The sequence below is a fragment of the Rhinopithecus bieti genome, unplaced genomic scaffold (genome assembly GCF_001698545.2).
Source record: "Rhinopithecus bieti isolate Rb0 unplaced genomic scaffold, ASM169854v2 scaffold_18477, whole genome shotgun sequence".
Taxonomy (NCBI): Eukaryota; Metazoa; Chordata; class Mammalia; order Primates; family Cercopithecidae; genus Rhinopithecus; species Rhinopithecus bieti.
The window spans coordinates 995,887-1,017,559 of NW_016809209.1; the positions used below are offsets into that span (position 1 = coordinate 995,887).

The following is a 21,673-nucleotide window of genomic DNA, read 5'->3' on the forward strand; positions in this document are numbered from 1 at the left end:
CCCCCCCCGCCGGGGAAAAAAGGGGAAACCCCCTCCAAAAAAAAAAAAAAAAAAAAAAAAAATTAAATAAATAAAATATCTATAATATGGTACCTAGTATTTACCAGTGAATAAATACTGGTTCCTTCTTTCTACCCCTACCCCTTTTTCTCATTTGCAGTAAGATACAAAGCAAACATCTCACTGGCTGTTTATTATGCTGTATTCTGTGAGTTTTTAGCTATAATTAGTCAAAGATCTATTAAAGATGAGATGCCTGGAGAGAAGTCAAAGTAAAAAGAGAAAAGGCTTGTATGCAACTAAAGCTCTTAAAAGGGCCCACATTGGAGGTTCACAGCATCTCCAAAGAGTCTTAGGACTAGAGGATTAAGCAGCTAATGAAATAGCACACCTAATAAATAACAACACAGTGACTAATAATAAAATTATTGTTTTTATCATTTTGGAGAGAGAAAATAGGGGAAAAATCACATACATTAACAGTCCATGATGCCAAGCTCCTGAAGAGTAAAAGTTTACCAGCTAAGAGGGATGTTCCCCTCAGTTTATCAGTATGAATAAAAAACATCTGCCCCTTTACCAGCAAGTCCTCGACTCAGAAAGAACTGACCCCACACCAAGTCTGGGACAGTGACTAGTTCAAGTGTGCAGGGCTGAAGTTTCCAAATACAGCTATTTTCTGTTGTGTATCTTCATCTCAATGGTGACATGGCCACTGCCCAAGGAACTTGTGGCAGAGATCCCAAGGTGAGGCAGCAACAGACGTCTATGAACATTGTGCGTTAACAGTGGCTCAGAGCCTCTAGATTCATAGTTCTACATGGTGGGCTTCTGCCTTCAACAACTCACTGGGCTTCATGAAGATGCCTTCCATGGCTTTCCAATAGTTGTTCTGACTTGGCTGGGCCATGCCATGCACCTCTTTTTGCCCACTGATAGGTCGACCATATTGTTCTCCTGTGACAGATAGCAGTACCTCAGTGGAAGAGTGTTTGAACCGCACCTCACCATCTCTCACCCAGTAGGGTCCATTACAGAGTACTGTCCAGTCATCCAGATAATCACCTTCACCTTCCTCACCAAAAGCACTCACTTCCTGGAAAACACAGAAGGTAGTAACATTAGCATGGTTGACAACGGCTTGAAAAGGAGTGGGAGGCAATGGGAAGAAAAAGGCGGCCACCTTGAAGTAAAAAATCAGAGGGGGCCAGGCTCATGCCTGTAATCCGAGCACTTTGGGAAGCTGAGCGGGGCAGATCACTTGAGCCCAGGAGTTTGAGAACAGCCTGGGCAACATGGTGAAACCCTATCCCTAAAAAAAATACAAAAGAAATTAGCTGAGGTCAGGAGTTCAAGACCAGCCTAACTGACATGGAGAAACTGTCTCTACTAAAAATACAAAAGTAGCTGGGTGTGGTGGCACATGCCTGTAATCCCAGCTACTCAGGAGGCTGAGGCAGAAGAATCGCTTGAACCAGGAGGCAGAGGTTGTGGTGAGCCGAGATCATGCCATTGCACTCCAGCCTGGGCAACAAGAGCGAAACTCTGGTCTCCAAAAAAAAAAAAAAAAAAAAAAAGAAAGAAAGAAAAGAAATTAGCTGGGCATGGTGGCGCATGCCTATAGTACTCAGCTACTACAGCTATCACCTGAGTGTGGGAGATCAAGGCTGCAATGAGCTGTGATCACACTACTGCACTCCAGCTTGGATGACAGAGCAAGACCCCTTCTCAAAAAAAAAAAAATTCAGCTGCTTTCCAGGGTTTCGTTTTTTTGTTTTGTTTTGTTTTTTGAGATGGATTTTTGCTCTTGTTGCCCAGGCTGGAGTGCAATGGCGCAATCTCGGCTCACTGCAACCTCTGCCTCCCAGGTTCAAGCAATTCTCCTGCCTCAGCCTCTCTAGTAGCTGAGATTACAGGCATGTGCCACCACACCTGGCTAACTTTGTATTTTTAGTAGAGACAGGGTTTCTCCATGTTGGTCAGGCTGGTCTCGAACTCCCAACCTCAGGTGATCCGCCTGCCTCGGCCTCCCAAACTGCTGGGATTACAGGCATGAGCCACCACACCCGGCCATTCCAGTGTTGTTTAAAATAAACCATGAACCATGGAAAAAGACAAAAGACACAAAGGACGTAAGAGGAAAAAATTTGTTGCTGTAAGATTATGGTCCATGGTTCCTATCTGAGTTATGGCATCAAAAACAAAGAAAAAAAAGATTATGGTCCAAACACTTATTTTGCAATTAATACTATAGTTGCCTTATATTTTCTATTACAGTGTTAAAACAGTCTTTCTTTCTTTCTTTTTGTTTTCTTTGTAAGATTTGGGATCTTGGCCAGGCACAGTAGCTCACTCCTGTAATCCCAGCACTTTGGGAGGGGGAGGCGGGCGGATCGCCTGAGGTCAGCAGTTCAAGACCAGCCTGGCCAACATGGTGAAACCCCGTCTCTACTAAAAATACAAAAATTATCCAGGCATGGTGGCAGGCGCCTATAATCCCAGCTATTCGGGAGGCTGAAGCGGGAGAATCGCCTGAACCCGGGAGGCAGAGGTTGCAGTGAGCCGAAGGTTGCAGTGAGCCAAGACTGCACCATTGCACTCCAGCCTGGGCGACAAGAGCAAGACTTTGTCGCAAAAAAAAAAAAAAAAAAAAAAAGTTGGGATCTTGCTCTGTTGCCCAGGCTGTAGTGCAGTGCCTCAAGCGGTCTCATGGCCTCACCTCCTGAGTAGCTAAGACTATAAGACTACAGGCCTATACCACCACACCCAGGTAATTAAAAGTTTCTTTTGTAGGCAACTGTGTTGCCTTGGCTGGTCTCCAACTCCTGGTCTTAAATGATTCTCCCCACTTGGTCTTTCAAGGTGTTGGGATTATAGGTGTGAGCCACCGTGCTGGCTTTAAAATACTTTATTTTTTGAGACAGCATCTCGTTCTGTCACCCAGGCTGGAGTGCAGTGGCACAATCTCGGCTGTCTGCAACCTCTACCTCCTGGGTTCTAGCGATTCTCATGCCTCAGCCTCCGGAGTAGCTGGGATTACAGGCATGTGCTACCACACCCAGCTAATTTTGGTATTTTTTAATAGAAATGGCGTTTCACAATGTTGACCAGGCTGGTCTCAAATTCCCAGCCTCAAGTGATCCACCCACCTCAGCCTACCAAATTGCTGGGAGTACAGGCATGAGCCACCACTTTCAGCCCTTAAAATACTTTGTATCTCTTGTTATTTGACTTTATTACTGCTTCATTCTCTTAACTAGATTTTAAATGACCTGATGACAAGTTAAAAGGGAATGGACTCTGAGAGTCAGGGTGACCTTGAATCTCAACTTGATCCCTTCCTCTGTAAATCCTTTGAGCCTTTGTTTTCTATAAAATGATCACAATATCACCTTACAGAGCAACTGTGAGAATTAAATGAGATAGCAAATATTAACTGAGCAAAACAGCAAGTTCTCTATAACCCTTTCCCTTTCCCTTTCCCTTTGCCTTTCCTTTCCTTTCCCTTCCTCTCTTTCTTTCTTTCTTTCTTGGCAGTGAGAGAGAGAGCAAGTTCTCTATATTCTACTCCTCATCTAAATCCCATCATCCTTAAGACCAAATATTCAGTTTCTATACAATGGCAATGGAAAAATTACTGATTATTTCAGAAGCATGAGTGTGTGTATGTATGTGTGTGTGTATACACTCTACTTGATAAAACTGTTTCCCAGGAGGATACCAGTATGTAATTCTGATACTGCTATATTTGTATACTGGAACTGAACTGAAGTTCAATACATGGATGGCAGATGGTGGGAACAAGGTATCTTACTGTTGGAGTGGGAATTTACAAATCAGCACAGGCAGGAGGCTAGGATGACCTATGTGGTAATGGATTACAGCTAAAGACATCGGTGCCAGGTCCTGGTGGCTCACGCCTGTAATCCCAGCACTTTGGGAAGCTGATGCAGACGGATCACAAGGTCAGGAGATCGAGACCATCCTGGTTAACAAGGTGAAATCCCGTCTTCACTAAAAATACAAAAAACTAGCCAGCGTGGTGGCGGCGCCTGTAGTCCCAGCTACTCGGAGGCTGAGGCGGGAGAATGGCGTGAACCCGGGAGGCGGAGCTTGCAGTGAGCCGAGATCGCGCCACTCACTCCAGCCTGGGCGACACAGCGAGACTCCGTCTCAAAAAAAAAAAAAAAAAAAAAAAAGAAAAGTAGCCGGGCCTGGGGGGCTGGGCCGGGGGGGGGGAGGTTGGGGGGGCCGAAGTCGCGCCCCCCCCCCCAGTCGGGGCTACACGCGGAGCCTCCGTTTCAAAAAAAAAAAAAAAAAAAAAAAGAAAATTAGCCAGGCATGGTGGCATGAGCCTGTAGTGAGGGCTGAGGTGGGAGAACTGCTTGAGCCCACGAGGCTGAGGCTGCAGTGAGCAAGATCACACCACTGCACTACAGCCTGGGTGACAGAGCAAGATCCTGTTTAAAAACAAAAAACAGGCCGGGCGCGGTGGCTCAAGCCTGTAATCCCAGCACTTTAGGAGGCCGAGATGGGTGGATCACGAGGTCAGGAGATCGAGACCATCCTGGCTAACACGGTTGAAACCCCGTCGCTACTAAAAAATACAAAAAACTAGCTGGGCAAGGTGGCGGGCACCTGTAGTCCCAGCTACTCGGGAGGCTGAGGCAGGAGAATGGCGTAAACCCGGGAGGCGGAGCTTGCAGTGAGCTGAGATCTGGCCACTGCACTCCAGCCTGGGTGACAGAGCGAGACTCCGTCTCAAAAAATAAAAGATAAATAAATAAATAAAATAAAAACAAAAAACATAAGTGACACAATAGCAAATCCATTTTCCTAATGTAACTAGTTAGCATCATTAAATAAAACAAAAAACAAAAACAAAAAAACCCCTACAATTTGGAAAACATTGGGTTTCTTTATTACAGGATATCAGAACTTATGATATGCTAATGTATATCCAGTCTGTCTGTCCTTCCCATTTCTTGATTTGGTTTAGTTGTTGTCTCCACTTGGACCAGAAACAATTTTCTTCATACTTACAAAACAGAGCCGGGCAGGTGCAGTGGCTCATGCCTATAATCCCAACATTTTCAGGAGGCCAAGGCCAGTGGGTCACCTGAGGTCAGGAGTTCGAGACCAGCTTGACCAATATAGTGAAAACCCATCTCTACTAAAAATACAAAAATTAGGCCAGGCACAGTGGCTCGCGCTCGTAATCCCAGCACTTTGGGAGGCCGAGGTGTGCGGATCACGAGGTCAGGAGTTTAAGACCAGCCTGGCCAACACAGTGAAACCCCATCTCTACTAAAAATACAAAAAAAAAAAAACTAGTCGAGTGTGGTGGCACATGCCTATAGTCCCAGCCACTCGGGAGGTTGAGGTGAGAGAACCACTTCAACCCAGGAGGCAGACGTTGCAGTGAGCTGAGACCATGCCATTGCACTCCAGCCTGGGTGACAGAGTGAGACTCCGTCTCAAAAAAAAAAAATACAAAAATTAGCCAGGCATGGTGGCATGCACCTGTAATCCCAGCTACCCGGGAGACTAAGGCAGGAGACTTTCTTGAAGCCAGAGGCAGAGGTTGCACTAAGCCAAGATCATGCCACTGCACTGCAGCCTGGGTGACAGAGAGACACTTCATCTCAGAAACAAAAAAATAAAAACAAAAAAAACCTCACACAAAAACAGAGCCATTTCCCCAGGTCTGCACAAAAGAGAACAGCTACACCTAGAAAAGAAACAATTAAGAACCAAGAGATCAAACAAGCACCCATTGAGTAACGCAGAGCAGCAACGATCCATCGAAAGCCACCTCACCTGGTTTCCAGAAAGAGGTGAAGTGAAGTGGTGACTATGGAGGTTTCGGCCAGTGTTGACATGTGTCAACCGGATGGGCTGGCCACACTTGATGGGGGTTCCCCTCTCACACACTGTGGCGGTCTTCCCCCGTATCCTCCAGTAACTGTTGCTGTCATCCACAGAGGTTACACCTGTCACTGACTGCTGCCCACTACCTGCAGTTAAGAAAAGAAAGACAACTCTCTTTCTCTGCCATGGACAACATGCTCAGAGACAGAAGCTCAAGGGTGCTCAAGATTCAGCTTCACCTGTAACCCACCATGACCAAGGAAGACACGCTGCTGCAGGTGTAATGGATTATTAATGCTGCTTTACAAGAGGCTGAAGACCGCCCTCAGCCATGATGGCCTAGCAGGTAGGAACCTGAAAAGCTGCCAAAGCCTTAGATAAGGGCCAAGCCCATCTTTGTGTGCTTGCATCCAAATGTGAAGAGCCTATGTATATCAAGCTAGGTGTGGCTCTTTGTGCTGAACACCAAATCAACCCAATTAAGGTTGATGACCTTAAGAAACCAGAGAAATGGCTAAGCCTCTGGAAAACTGACAAGACAAGGAAAACTTTGTAAAGTGGTTGGTTGCAATTGTGTCACAGTGAAGGGCTATGGCAAAGAATTTCAAGTCAAGGATGTGACTGTGTACTTCAAATGTAAGAAATCAACAAATAAATTTGGTACCCATTCCTCAAAAAAAAAATGGCAAGTGAGCTCAACCTCACCCTTATTGCCTATGGCCAATATTGTGCCCTGTGTCATAAAACAGGCAAGAAGGGGTGGGGAGAAAAATGCTATGCTTGGCAATATTTTTTCTTCTACAACATTATTTATAAAAAATACAAAATGTGCTGGGCGTGGTGGCTCACGCTTGTAATTCCAGCACTTTGGGAGGCTGAGGCAGGCGGATCAGGAAGTCAGGAGTTCAAGACCAGCCCCACCAACACAGTGAAACCCCGTCTCTACTGAAAATACAAAAATTAGCTGGGCATGGTGGCGGCGGCCTGTAATCCCAGCTACTCGGGAGGCTGAGGCAGGAGAATCACTTGAACCCGGGAAGCAGAGGTTGCAGTGAGCCGAGATCGCGCCATTGCCCTCCAGCCTGGGTGACAGAGCCAGACTCCGTCTCAAAAAAAAAAAAAAAAAAAAAACTGTGTCTACATAATACTAGTTATTATATGATAAAGTATACTTAAGGGTATGTCATCAGAAAATTGTAAGAGTTTGCATCAAAGGATATCCAAGGCACAAATTTATGTTGAGTTTTTTGAGGCACAGGCAGTACTAACCTGTAGACACTAGCCTGGATAGCCCCTAATGTGTCTAATCATATAATTTTAACATGTTTGTAATATTATTCATGTTCATTAACTATTACGATAAAAATGTTTATTTTTCGGTCAGGCATGGTGGCTCACGCCTATAATCCCAGCACTTTGGGAGGCCAAGGCAGGCGGATCACAAGGTCAGGAGATCAAGACCATGGTGAAACCCCGTCTCCATTAAAAATACAAAAAATTAGCCGGGCGCGGTAGTGGGTGCCTGTAGTCCCAGCTACTCAGGAGGCTGAGGCAGGAGAATGGCGGGAACCCAGGAGGCGGAGCTTGCAGTGAGCCAAGACTGCGCCACTGTACTCCAGCCTGGGCAACAGAGACTCTGTTTCAAAAAAAAAAAAAGAAAAAGAAAAAAGTTTATATTTCACAATTAAAATGAGACTACTTTATATTGCCAACTTTAAGCAGGCATTACAGCTCCCAACTCCCATGAGTGGTCAATTATTATAAAAGTATTCTTTGAACAGGGCACAGTGGCACACGCCTGTAATCCCAGCACTTTGGGAGGCTGAGGTAGGCAGAACACAAGGTCAGGAGTTCGAGACCAGTCTGGCCAACATGGTGAAACCCTGTCTCTACGAAAAATATAAAAATTAGCTGGGCGTGGTCGCATGCGCCTGTAATCCCAGTTACTTGGGAGGCTGAGGCAGAAGAATTGCTTGCATCTGGGAGGTGGAGGTTGCAGTGAGCCGAGATCGCGCCACCACACTCCAGCCTGGGTGGCAGGGCAAGACTCTGTCTCAAAAAAAAAAAAAGTATCCTTCGAGGTCTGGCACAGTGGCTCACGCCTGTAATCCAAGCACTTTGGGAGGCTGAGGTGGGAGGATCCCTTGAGTTCAGGAGTTCGAGACCAGCCTCAGCAACATAGCAAAATCTGGTCTCTAAAAAAAAAAAAATAGACATATATATATATATATTTTTGAGACAGGGTCCCTCTGTCACTCAGGCTGGAGTGCAGTGGTATGATCACAGCTTACCACAGCCTTGACCTCCCAGGCTCAGGTGATCCTCCTACCTCAGCCTCCCAAGTAGCTGGGATTTCAGGCGCCTGCCACCACACCCGGTTAATTTTTCTGTTTTTTGTAGAGATGCGTTTTTGCCATGTTGCCCAGGCTGGTCTCGAATTCCTGGGCTCAAGCAATCCAACTGCCTCAGCCTCCCAAAAAAAATTTTTTTTATATTTAAAAGAAAAAAAAGTGGATCACCGTCAATCCCAGCACTTTGGGAGGTCAAGGTGGGCAGATCACTTGAGCCCAGGAATTCAAGACCAAGCCTAGGCAACTGACAAAACTCCATCTCTACAAAAGACGCAAAAAATTAATCAGGTGTGGTGGGGTGCACTTGCAGTCCCAGCTACTCAGGAAGCTGAGATGTAAGGATTGCTTGGGCCCAGGAGGTCAAGGCTGCAATGAGTCGTGATTGTGTCACTGCACCTCAGCTTGGATGACAGAGTAAGACTCTGTCTCTTAATTTCTTTCTTTTTTTTTTTGAGACAGAGTCTGTTCTGTCACCAGGCTGGAGTGCAGTGATGCGATCTCAGCTCACTGCAACCTCCAATTCTCTGGTTCAAGTGATTCTCCTGCCTTGGCCTCCCATGTCTCTCAAAGAAAGAAAAAATCTAGCTACAGGATTTAAAAAGCGGGGGGGAGGGGGGAGGGGGCAGTACACAAATAATCGCTGATAGCTAATGTGTAATTACTAAGGCTGCTCAGCACCACAGTGTGTGAGGACTTACTGGGTATCTGGCACTGACCTAAGTCCTTCGTTTGAATATTCTTATTTGACATCTACAACTATTTGCTGAAGTAGGTATTATTATCCCCAGCATAGCCAAGGTCACACAACTCTAAGAAACAAGGCTGGGATTCAATGAACCTAGACAGCCTGACTCTAGAACACTCTTAACCATTCTGCATCATATCTCACTAAGATCATATTTCTTCCAACAGCTTTAAATTGTCAGGTTTCCCCAAACGAGCTACTCTCATAAACACCGGGGATACCCTCTTTCCTAGGCTTCATTCACTACCGAGGTCTTTGAAAGCATTCGTATTTCCCAGACACTTTCCTCCAACAGTTTTACCTGTTCCTTCTAGCTTTGCTTTCAGCTCCATGGCCTTGCCTGACCACAGACTTTCGATATTTCGCTTTTACCACGTATACCATTATGCCTTGTGCCAGTTACACGGGTAAATATAGCCAACTATCAGCTCCTTTCTACTGTCTCCTTCCACTCAGCTCATGACTTTATTATATCTTTCTTTTTCAGAAAAGCCAAACCAAGTCTCCCTTCCTACTTCTGGTTACTGCCTTACAGCTCTCCGGGGTCCTCACAGCCACGCTTCACTGCTAAACCATGGTCTACATTTTGTCTCCTACATTTTCTGCTTTCTATTCAACCCTTTACTTCCTCCTCCAAATCCTTATACCTTGGGATTATCCAAAGTTCTATGCCTGGCCTTCATATGTTTCCACCTGTAGTTCTTAAATTGCTGAGGGTCAGGACAAAAGCATTTGTATTTTTAACAAGTTTCTCAAGTTATTCATATTGATCCTAGATTGAGAACCACAGTTCATCCTGGGCAATTTCATCCACTACCCTGACATTTTCAACCAGTCTGTACAAGATGTTGTATTTAATGTTGTATCTAGTGTGGTATCTCAGGCTCAGCACAGATCCCTTTTCTGAGTTCCAGACTGAACCTGGTTCCCAAATCTGGCTGTCCATCAGAACCACCTGAAGAGCTTTTTAAACCTACAGATTGCTACTTCCAAGCCTCTGTCCACCTCCACTCTAATTCAGTAGATAAAAAGTTGGAAACCAAAGCAAATTAAAAAATAAGCCTGACAACATGTTAGGTGTTCACTGAATAGGTGCTAGGATTATTAAGACATCGCAGTGATGATAACTCACGTCCTTGCCTAGTCTAACTGATCAGATAGGTTTTGGGAATCATGAACCAGACTAGCCCATCTGACAGAACTCTTTCCTCCCTCAGCAAACAGCATCATCAGTCATTCAAGATAGAATTCTACCAGCTATCTTAGATGCCTCTCACATCTCACTAGCTGACCTTTATTCTTTTTTTGTTTGTTTATCTTTTTTTTTTCAGGCAGATAAGGCTTTCTTTTTTTGGTCTGTTTTTATTATATTGTAATTTTCTTGACTGATTATCACTACCGAATATCCTGCAGGTAGTACAATTCTAGTCATATAGTAGGAACTCATTAAGACCTATGCTGAATGAATGAATCCAAATAACTTATTATTAAACATTTTAATTTCAAATGCTTAAAAAAAAAAAAGTTTCTCTGCAATTCCTGTCACTGCTCCAAGTTCCTTACAAGAAGGAGGTTAAGATTTGGGTAGAAGGGGCCCAAAAGATAGGAATTAAGGAGCAAGTGTAAGATGCAGAAGAGCTGGAAGACAAAGGGTTGTAGTCAACGAGTGAGCTCCTGGAGTTTAAAGTTTCAGATACAGTACTTACTGTAACTTTAAAATTTCAGACACAGCACTTCCTGTAATTTTCTTGTTTGTCTCTAAAGCAGGCTTTGAACCTGGATAGATTTGGATAGAACCCTGACATTTGCTAGCTGCAAGGCTTTGAATAAACGATTTAATTTCTCTGCGTCTGTTAACTCATCTGTGAAATGAGAATAACAATAGTATCACCTTACATGAATGTTAATAAGCGGAAAAAGTACATAGGTAACGTGCCTGGCCTGTAGTTCACCAAATATTAGGTGGTGTTGCGATTAAGATGCCTTAGAACAACTCAGTTCTCCGACTCTCCAGACCTGAGGAACCTTCCCAGGGAACACCTAACCTTCCCAGACCACACCCTCAGATTTTCTTTAGGCCCCGCCCCTTCAGATACTCCCAGGCCTCCCTAGCCCACCCGAGCCCGATCCCCAGCATTACCTGACCCATAGCGCACGTCGTGTGAGTGCAGTCGGACGTTGTGGCGCGTATTGAGTAGCTTCACCACGGAGCCGCAAGTAACGACAGCCAGGCTGGAAGCACCCACAGCGCTCCACAAACTCCCCAATAACAGTAGAGGTACTACAGCCATCCTAGCTGTATCGCGGAGCCCCAAATCTTCGAAGAAAACGCGGCCCCTCCCCGGAACCGGAAGCTGAAGACGATACCACGGAGAGAAGGAAGTGAAGAAGCCCGAGTCTGATCTTTATGGTTTATTTGGCTAGAGCGGCCTGAGAAACAGGCTGAGCCTGGTTACTTACGATACTCTCGCTCTGTTCCAGGGGCTCAGTGACAGCTGCCTTCCTGAGCCGCTTCGGTTACCGTTCGCACCCACGGGACGAAAGCTCCCGAGAGCGGGAGAGGGAACAAGAAATGGCCCACCCACTCCCGGTGACAGAGAGCCGGAAATGACGTAGCACGTTGACGCAGCAGCGGCGGCGGCGGCGGCGGCGGCGGCGGAGGAGGCGGAGGAGGAGGAGCAGTGCGGTGGATCCGTACTATCTTTTCGCAGTCTCGGTTCGACGACTCCATTTTCCTCGGTGGGGGCTTAGCGCACCGGAGGAGCGGTGGACTTCAGGCAAGTAAAGTTCCGACTGGAGAGCGTGTTTTTCGCAGGAGTCAGGTGGGGAACCGGGCTCCTAGGGCCTGGTCCCGTAAGGGAAGAGGCAATGGGGAGCCGTATGTGGGAAGAAGTGGGGGCCTGGCCTTCCCTGCTTTATGGGGGGAAGGGGGAGGAAAGCGCTGCAGTTGCTCAGAGTCTCGAAGCTTTTCCCAGCCCGGTAACACCCGGAACCCGTGAGTTGGGTGGCATGTTGAATCAACAGGCTTCCTGGCATCTAGTCCTTCTCTCCGCAGATTTTTAAAACTGGGCCACGCGAAAGGATTGGGGATAGAAGGGACCTGGGGCTTCTGAGCCAGAATCAGGTGATCGAATTGTTTCTTCTGAGGATATGAATCCTATGGAGCTTTCAGCAGCTCGGTCATCAGGCTAGAGGGCGATGCCAAATTCCAGCTCTTTACATATTGCTGAATAATACAAATAGAACTTTTTGTAGATAGTTGCATCTTTCATCCCTTTCTAAAGCTCGAAGGTGTTGTAGAAGAAGTACCTAAAGCCCGTCCATTCTCCGTAGATTCATTTCCTCAAACGTTTGCCAGAGGCTTATCATGAACATCAAAATGAGTTATTAAGTCAAAACTCCGTCTTGTAGTTTCTGCCTTTCTCCTCAGGCACTCGTTTGAACCAGCTGGAGAAGTTAATTTTCCTGGGTTGTTGCAAGAACTGATACTTATTTCAGAGGCCTAAGATCTCTGGAAATACTTCCATGGAAATTCACTGTAATATCAGAAGTAACAAGGGTGTATGAAGCTACATCATTAATGAGCATTAGGGAATGTGAACAATATTGAATTTGATTAATTTCTTCGGAAAAATGGTTCCACTGTTTATCTGAAAGATACCAGTTAGTAAGTCTTCGGTGTTTTGATTACAGAAGCATGACTGCTCTTCCATCAGCTGTGAATTTAGAGCCCTTTTTCATGAGTAATGTCCTTTTCACCAGTACAAGTACGTTTTTATTCACTTGGCTTGTGTGGCTGCTAGATTGGATTAGCATAGCCTTGCGACTCTAAGAGGTTTTAACTTCATCAGGAGATTAATTACATCAGAAATTGGTGCAGTCTGGAGAAGCTTAGTGGAATTTTACAGTTCTTCCTCTGAAAGCCTACCTAGTATGGTGGAAACATGATGTTTGTAGGCAAATACGTTTGCCCTGCTTCTATTTTCTTGACCTTAATAAATGGCACTACCATCAATCCTGCCTATAATCCTTGTCTTCCTTCCTCTCCACTATTTCCCAATAAAATCAGTCACCAAATCCTGTTTCTCCATGAAACTTCCCATCAGCATACAAATTATGTTCTGATATTCTTCACATCCCTCTCCAACTACCATGCCAATTTTTAAAATTTCCATTCATAGATTTCTACCTGTACCACCTCAGCTTTCTTACCCTTTATTCAATCTTCATTTTAAATCAATCTGGCTTCTCTTCTACCCACTCCTTTTTTTTTTTTGAGATATTGTCTTGCTCTGTTGCCCAGGTTGGAGTGCAGTGGCCCCGTCATAGCTCACTGCCACCTGGAACTCCTGAGCTCAAGCAATCCTCCTGAGGTAGCTTCTAGTAATCAAGTGCCACCGCATCTACTTTGCTGACTCCATTGAAGTTGCCCTTATCAAGGTCACCAGTGACTTCTATGTTGCCAAATCCAATGGATACTTTGTTCTCATCTTTCTCTGTCTCTGCAATATTCAAGGTAGTTACTCCTGTCTCCAGACTTTCATCTTGGCTTTATTGACATTTCATTCTTGGATTTTCTCCATTTCTCTGGCTGTCCCTTCTGAGTCTCATTTGCTAGCCACCTTTGCTCTCTATCTGATGTCTAAATGTTGGGGCTGGTCACGGTGGGTCACGCCTGTAATCCCGGCACTTTGGGAGGTCGAGGCGGGCGGATCACTTGAGGTCAGGAGTTCAAGACCAGCCTGGCAAACATGGTAAAACCCCATCTCTACTAAAAATTCAAAAACTAGCTGGGCATGCTGACATGCCTGTAATCCCAGCTACTTGGGAGGCTGAGGCAGGAGAATCACTTGAACCCAGGAGGCAGAGGTTGCAGTGAGCAGAGATCGTGCCACTGCACTCCAGCATGGGCAACAAAACAAGACTCCATCTCAAAATATGTGTGTGTGTGTATATATATATGTTGGAATTCTCACAGGAATCCCGGGCCCTCTACATGCTTCCCTTTAGGTGACCCAGCCCCATGGCTTTAATTACCACCTGAAAGTTGGCAACTCCAAAGTTTAAATCTCTAGTCCAGCCTTCTCTTCTGTGTTCCAGAATCACATGTCAAAAATGCCTGTTTAATTATCTCCATTTGGATATTTCTTAGGCACCCCAAAACTAACATAACCAAAATAAAGTTTTGGTTTTCTTATCATTCCAAACCTCATCCTCCCATTTTACTGAGTGGTACTCCTATCCACAGGGTTACCAAAGATAGACCTCTGAGAATCATCTTTGTTCTTCTCCTTTACTACTCCTCTTCCCCAGTCTTTTAGTAAGTCCTGTCACTTCCACTTCTGGAATGTTTTTGTAATCTGTCTTCTCTTCTCCATCTTCACTGCTATCACCCTATTCCAAGCCACCACCATCTTTTGCTTGGGCTACCACAACAGTATCCTCAGTTTTCCCTGGTTTCCACTCAGATCTTCCTCCAGTTCGTTTTCCATGTAACAGAATTGGATCAGAGCAGATCATTTCATTTCCGTACTTAAAACTCTCCAGTCACTTTCCATGGCCTTTACGCCCTGCTTGAGGATACCTCTCATAGACACTGCCTTCACCATGCTCTAGTGCCATCAGCCTTAGGACATCACCTATTATATACCATGTTCTTGCCCACTTTCTCTGCTGGAATCTCTCCCCCTGGTTCTACAGGTCATATCCTATCTGTTGACATCTCAGCCTACGTAAACTCACTTTAGATGAGATGAAAATATGTATTTCCTTCTTAGCTCTTAGAGCAAAGTTTATTTTATTTGTTGCCAGTGTGTCTCCTGCACCAGAATATGGGCATCCTAGGGGCATGGACCTTGTCTTGTATGTGCCTGGCATGTGGTAGGCTCTCATTAAATACATATTTATGCCAGGCATGGTGGCTCATGCCCGTAATCCCAGCATTCTGGGAGGCTGAGGTGGGCGGATCACCTGAGGTCAGGAACTCGAGACTAGACTGGCCAACATGGTGAAACCCCATCTCTGTTAAAAATACAAAGAAAAAATTAGCTGGACGTGGTGGTGGGTGCCTGTAATCCCAGCTATTTGGGAGGCTGAGGCAGGAGAATTGCTTGAACCTAGGAGTCAGGTTGCGGTGAGCCGAGATCACGCCACTACACTCCAGTCTGGGTGATGGAGCGAGACTCTGTCTCAAAAATACATATATATATATGTATTTGTCCTAGCTACTTGGGAGGCTCAGGTGAGATTATGGCTTGAGCCCAGGAGGTGGAGGCTGCAGTGAGATGTGATCACACCACTGCACTCCAGTCTGGGTGACAGAGCAGGACTCCATCTCAGAAAATAATAAGTTTTTGTTGGATTAGCAAGTAAATTAATTTCAATTCTACGTTTAAAACCCAGCAATGGCTTCCCAGTGCCTAGATCCTTATGACTTTTCCTCCAACTCTTATGAACCGTTCTTCCTCTCCCGGGCCTTCTCTGTACGTGCCACAGTGCACGTGTTGTGCTAGAAGCACACATCTCCGACATCACTCCCCAAACCATCTCCAAAGAAGCCAGCTCCTCTGCTGAACTAATTCCTCCTTACTCTTAAGGTCTTTGTTTAAAGTCACTTCCTCAAAACCAGGTTAGGTTGTTTTATTACAGGATCCCATGCTATCCTTATCATCAATTCTCTAAAGACCTGTACTTCTAAATCATAGGTCACAAACTAAGGCCTGTGAGCCAATTAAGGTCGCCTCCATTCATTTACATGTTATGTATGCTTCTATGCTACAGTGGCAGATCTGGCCCTATAGAGAAAAGGAAAGGTTTGCCAACCTCTGTGCTAGAGCAGGAACTGTGTGTTCCCCAATGTGTGTACCACGAGGTTTAGTAACTGTTAATCTCTCTTTGTGTTGCAGGGGTTCTGAATCTGGTTACATACTTCAGTTGTGCTCTTCTTTAGCCCTTACCCTGTTTCTTTTTTTTTTTTTTTTTTTTTTTTGAGACGGAGTCTGGCTCTGTCGCCCAGGCTGGAGTGCAATGGCCAGATCTCAGCTCACTGCAAGCTCCGCCTCCCGGGTTCACGCCATTCTCCTGCCTCAGCCTCCCGAGTAGCTGGGACTAAGGCGCCCGCCACCTCGCCCGGCTAGTTTTTTGTATTTTTTAGTAGAGACGGGGTTTCACCATGTTAGCCAGGATGGTCTCGATCTCCTGACCTCGTGATCCGCCCATCTCGGCCTCCCAAAGTGCTGGGATTACAGGCTTGAGCCATCGTGCCTGGCCCCTTACCCTGTTTCTCTAAAGAGATGTGGAAAGAAAAGGAATAAAATTTTTTTTTTTTTTTTTTTTTTTTGAGATGGAGTCTCGCTGTCACGCAGACTGGAGTGCGATGGCATGATCTCGGCTCACTGCAAGCTCTGACTCCCAGGTTCAAGCGATTCTCCTGCCTCAGCCTCCCGAGTAGCTGGGATTACAGGCATGCAGCACCATGCCCAGCTAATTTTTGTATTTTTAGTGGAGACAGGTTTCATCATGCTGCCCAGGGTGGTCTCGAGCATCTGACCTCAAGTGATCAGCCCACCTCAGCCTCCCAAAGTGCTGGCATTATAGGTGTGAGCCACCACGCCCGGCCGAATAAATAATATTTTTAAATGAACAAAATTAACTTTTTCTGTATTTTAACGTCTTGAGTTCATGTAATTAGGTTTTCAGGTTTTTTTTTTTAATTACAAAGAGTTCTGAATTCCAGATTTAAAAGGACTTAAGTAGACTCTAAATGCTTTTACTTATTAGACTTTTAGGTTTCGTAATTCCAAATTGGATATTCACTTATGGATACCTTTGGAATAGTCCTAGTCCCTTGCTCATAAAATATAGGATACAAGACAGTGTGGAATGTCCTGTAGTTTAAACTCCGCCCTAGACTTCTGGGGCTGTTCTCCCGAGCACCATGCCTAAATGTTTGCTCATGTTGCCTTTTTCCAGACTGTATTCTTAAATCCTCTTTTATTCAGACATCACCTTTTCTCAGATATTTCCCAACCTTCCCATTGCTCTTATAGTCCAGGTATGTAACTTAATATAACCCTAATTGTGCTTTGTTATAACGTTATTAACAAGTTTTTTGAGATAGATTGTGAACTCCACCAGGGTCGGAAGCATATTTTACTCATTTTTATATACCCAAGTCCCAGCACAGAGCTTGACTCTTAAAAAAAAACCCAGCAAATGTTAATTGAAGCTGCAAAGTGGAAGGAATTAACAGACTAGATCTCTTTTCACTCTGGTCTCCTCTTAATTGCCTCCTACAACTTCTTGTTCAAAGGGAGGGACTGCAGAGGGCCTCCCTTGTGGCAGTCTGATCCCAGTTCCATTCCTCTTCCAGCAAATGTCATGGTAACCACCAGCCTCTCCCTTTGAGCCACATCTTGTTCTGCAGCTGTGCTTCTGCCTAGAGAAACCTCTCCCTCCATCTCCCCACTGCCCTTGTAGACCTATTCCAGTTGCAAATTTAACTTACAATGTAAGTATGGGGAAATTTTTAAGAGCATGAGTGCTAAATACAACATCCAAACTACATCAGGCTCATCATAGATACCATATATTAATAATAATCATACACAAATAAATACATTAGTGTCTTTATTCTAGATTAGTTCCTGCTTGTCAGTCTCAGACTGCAGTGCTACTGCAGTCTGCACATCTAGCTCCAGCAAGTTACAGCAAGTCAGAATTGCTTCTGGCACACTTCTTACAACTGGAAGTCTTGGTATTGAGCTAGATTGGAGGCATTCCCCAGCTGTAGCATAGCTTGTGCTTTATTGCTAACCTAGGCGATGGGAAGAAAGAGAACACAGCTATCTTTCCAAGCTGTGTGCAGCATGGAGCACCAGCTGCCCTTGAGACAGAAGAAAGCTGTTGTTTTCATCAGGTAGGCTGTGTGTTTCTCTGTTAAGTAGGCTGAGGGGCATCTGGTCTGCAGGAACTGGCGTTCAATTTGAAGATGTTGAGGCCTTAAAAGATCGAACGTACGGGTCTAATAGCCTAATTAAAACAAGCTATGTGTGGGGGCTGCTGTACTCAAATCTGTTTTTAATGGCTCAGTTCAGGGCTGAGGGGGAGCAATGTCAAAATTAAAATTAGAGCTCCAGATTTAATTGGCAGAAGTTTAAGACTTTCACTTTCGGCAGTACTCAAGCTAAATGACCTTAAGGATAGAGATCTTGGGGCATGGTGGATCATCACCCTAACCCCTAGGCTTACTGCACTGCAGCTCTTTAGGGTCTTTACAGTCATTCCTCAACTTTCTGAACTCAGGACCCCTTTATACTCTTAAAACTTATTTAGGACTCCAAAGACATTTTGTTTATGTGAATTACATCCTTTGATATTTACCAGATTCGAAATTAAAACTCAGACATTTAAAAATATTTATTGATTTATTTTAAAGTAGTAAACAATAATACTTTTTACGAATAACAGTAGTTTTTTTGTTTTGTTTTGTTTTGTTTTGAGATGGAGTCTCACTCTGTCACCCAGGCTAGAGTCTAGTGGCACCATCTCGGCTCACTGCAACCTCTGCCTTCCGGGTTCAAGCAGTTCTCCTGCTTCAGCCTCCCGAGTAGCTGGGACTACAGGCACCTGCCACCATACCCTGCTAATTTTTCATTTGTAGTAGAGACAAAGTTTCACCATGTTGGCCAGGCTGGTCTCAAACTCCTGACCTCAGGTGATCGGCCCACCTCCACCTTCCAAAGTGCTGGGGTTACAGGCATGAGCCACAGCACCCAGCCGAATAATAGTAGTTTTTAAAACAAAATATTTTAGTAAGAATGGACTGGGTGTGGTGGCTCACTCCTGTAATCCCAGAACTTTGGGAGGTTGAGGCAGGTGGATCACTTGAGCTCAGGAGTTTGAAACCAGCCTGGCTAACATGGTGAAACTTCGTCTTAAAAAATAAATGAATAGGCCGGGCGTGGTGGCTCACGCCTATAGTCCCAGCATTTTGGGAGGCCAAGGCAGGTGGATCACTTGAGGTCAGGAGTTCGAGACCAGCGTGGCCAATATGGCCAAACCCCATGTCTACTAAAAGTACAAAAATTAGCCAGATGTGGTAGCGAGTGCCTGTAGTCCCACCTACTCGGGAGGCTAAGGCAAGAGAATTGCTTGAACCCAGGAGGCGGAGGTTGAAGTGAGCTGGAATCGTGCCATTCCACTCCAGCCTGGGTGAGAGAGCAAGACTCTGTCTCAAAATAAGTAAATTAAGTAAGGATGACATTTTTTTGTTTTTTAGTACAATGTTTTAATGTCTGCCCTGATGGAATACAGCTGTATTCTCATATGCTTTTGCGTTCAGTCTGTTGTGATAACCACATGTCATATAACCTCTGGAAAAACTCCACTGTACACTCCTGAGAGAACAAAGGGACTGGCCCCTGGACCATGCCCTGAGAACTATTGATAAATGTGGTACTGTCAGCCATGAGGAGTCAGACAGACCTCAGCATTTACAACAGATGATAGTTTTATCACCTTGAACAAATGACTACATCTCTCTGAGTCTGTTTCTTCCTCTGTTGAGAGAGAAGTGTGCTATAACTCATAGGATAGTGTAGGGATTAATGGAATATTTGTTCCATCTTGATAGGGACATAAAATAGTAGGATGTTTGTTAGTGTCTGGCACTTGGTAGGTGTGTAAATAAGCATTATTCCTCAGGGTACTTTTTTAAAAATTGCTTAAAATACCCAAGAGAGACCCGTATTATTTTGGTTGGGTTTTGTGTGTGTGTTGTGAGTTTATTGTCCAGTTCTCTTCCTATGCCTGTTCTGTATGTCTGTTGTAATACATAACACCATTTTATGGTCTTATTTTCATGTTTCTTTCTCTAGGAGACAGTCAACTCCTTGAAAATGAACAATCCAGCCGGGCACGGTGGCTCACGCCTTTAATCCCAGCACTTTGGGAGGCCGAGGCGGGCGGATCGCTTGAGGTCAGGAGTTCAAGACCAGCCTGACCAACAAGGGGAAACCCCCTCTCTACTAAAAATACAAAATTAGCTGGCATGGTGATGCATGCCTGTCATCCCAGCTACTCAGGAGGCTGAGGCAGGAGAATCGCTGAACCCAGGAGGCGGAGGTTGCGTTAACTGAGATTGCGCCATTGCACTCCAGCCTGGGCAACGAGCAAAACTCCATGTCAAAAAAAAAAGAAAGAAAACGAGCAATTCTCTTCAAATCCCCAGCTCTTAGCAGAGTATATGTACATAGTAGGCGTTCAGTTAGGTTTGTGGAAAGAGTGGCATCTGAAACCTCAACCGAAAATTGAACATTCCCCCACCCTCCTATATCTTCAGTTTTATTTTCTTGAGTTTAGTTAATCTCAAGTTCATTGGTTATAGTATTAATTGAGCTCAGTAAGGACAATTTTCAGGAGAATTAGAGCCACAGAACTTAAGGCACCTTCAGGTAGCCATTAGCCACCGTTCTCTCCCCCCCACTGCCATCTTTAACTGGGAAGATGGCAGCAGTATGAAAATGTAGGCTGGGCGCGGTGGCTCAAGCCTGTAATCCCAGCACTTTGGGAGGCCGAGACGGGTGGATCACGAGGTCAGGAGATTGAGACCATCCTGGCTGACCCGGTGAAACCCCGTCTCTACTAAAAAATACAAAAAAAAACTAGCCGGGCGAGGTGGTGGGCGCCTGTAGTCCCAGCTACTCAGGAGGCTGAGGCAGGAGAATGGCTTAAACCCGGGAGGCAGAGCTTGCAGTGAGCTGAGATCTGGCCACTGTACTCCAGCCTGGGCGACAGAGCGAGACTCCGTCTAAAAAAAAAAAAAAAAAAAGGAAATGTAAGTCGTTTATTTAACAGACACTTAACAGTTGCTAATTTGTTAGCTAATTTGTTACTAATGTGTTACAGCACACCTGAAGGGATATAGCTTTTCTGGTGCAGAATCAGAGTGCCTTGTAATGCCTCTTGTATTGCCATTTATGTTTTCATGGTTTTTATTAGTCCCTCCATTGGATATGTTCTTTATCTTCCAGAAGCTTGTAGTCTAAGTGGGAGAAAGGTACATGGGATATATCCCATAGACCATTTTACTGGACAGGGTGAGGAGTGATGCTAAGTGTGTCAGCAGCCAGCTTTAGGGTTCCACAGTGGAATCTTAATGTGATGATGTGTGCTGTTTTTTAAGTCCTACTCAAGGCCCATCAAGCTCCATGTTACAGTTCTTGAAGATCCCTACTGTCGTTTCCAGGCTTTGGATGAGTCTGAAAGCAGGGAAGTAGAAGATAAAGTTGGGGTTGGTTGGTACAAAATTACAGAATGCTAAGGAAAATTAGGCTCAGGATTCAAATTCAAACTCAGTTAACCCATCTTGAAACAACAGGTTCTTTCCCCTATGTCATATAATATTCTCAACTATCCTCTAAGGTAGGTAGCGCTGTTACCATTTTCCAGGTTAAGAAAGTGATATTCAGGCATGTCCAATAATTTGCTTAAGTTTATGTTTAGCTGTTAGGATACGAAACCAGGATTTGATTTTCTTTTTTTTTTTTTGAGACAGAGTCTCACTCTGTCCCCCAGGCTGGAGTGCAGTGGTGTGATCTCGGCTCACTGCAAGCTCCGCCTCCCGGGCCATTCTCCTGCCTCGGCCTCCTGAGTAGCTGGGACTACAGGCGCCCGCCACTGCGCCTGGCTAATTTTTTTTTTTTTT

General features: G+C 45.0%; 2 protein-coding genes across 3 annotated transcripts in view; one reads left to right on the forward strand and one right to left on the reverse strand.

Annotated features, from left to right (window-relative positions):
* Positions 1–416: 416 nt before the first annotated feature.
* Positions 417–11,559, reverse strand: SDF2 (stromal cell derived factor 2). Its single transcript, XM_017888874.1, has 4 exons — positions 11,428–11,559; positions 11,108–11,321; positions 5,821–6,017; positions 417–1,096 (listed from the first exon to the last, which is right to left on the reverse strand). Exons 2-4 carry the CDS (start codon positions 11,256–11,258, stop codon positions 809–811), a joined length of 636 nt encoding a protein of 211 aa, XP_017744363.1. The 5' UTR covers positions 11,259–11,321; positions 11,428–11,559; the 3' UTR covers positions 417–808.
* Positions 11,560–11,634: 75 nt separating this feature from the next.
* The window catches only part of SUPT6H (SPT6 homolog, histone chaperone and transcription elongation factor), a 42,225-nt gene continuing 32,186 nt past the window's right edge, over positions 11,635–21,673 (forward strand). The window contains exon 1 of one of the 2 annotated variants that reach the window (XM_017888865.1): positions 11,635–11,744. The gene's annotated coding sequence lies outside the window, so the exon portion shown is untranslated. Of the gene's footprint in view, positions 11,745–19,848; positions 19,946–21,673 lie in introns of those variants that run through there. The other variant, XM_017888866.1, reaches the window with a different exon arrangement.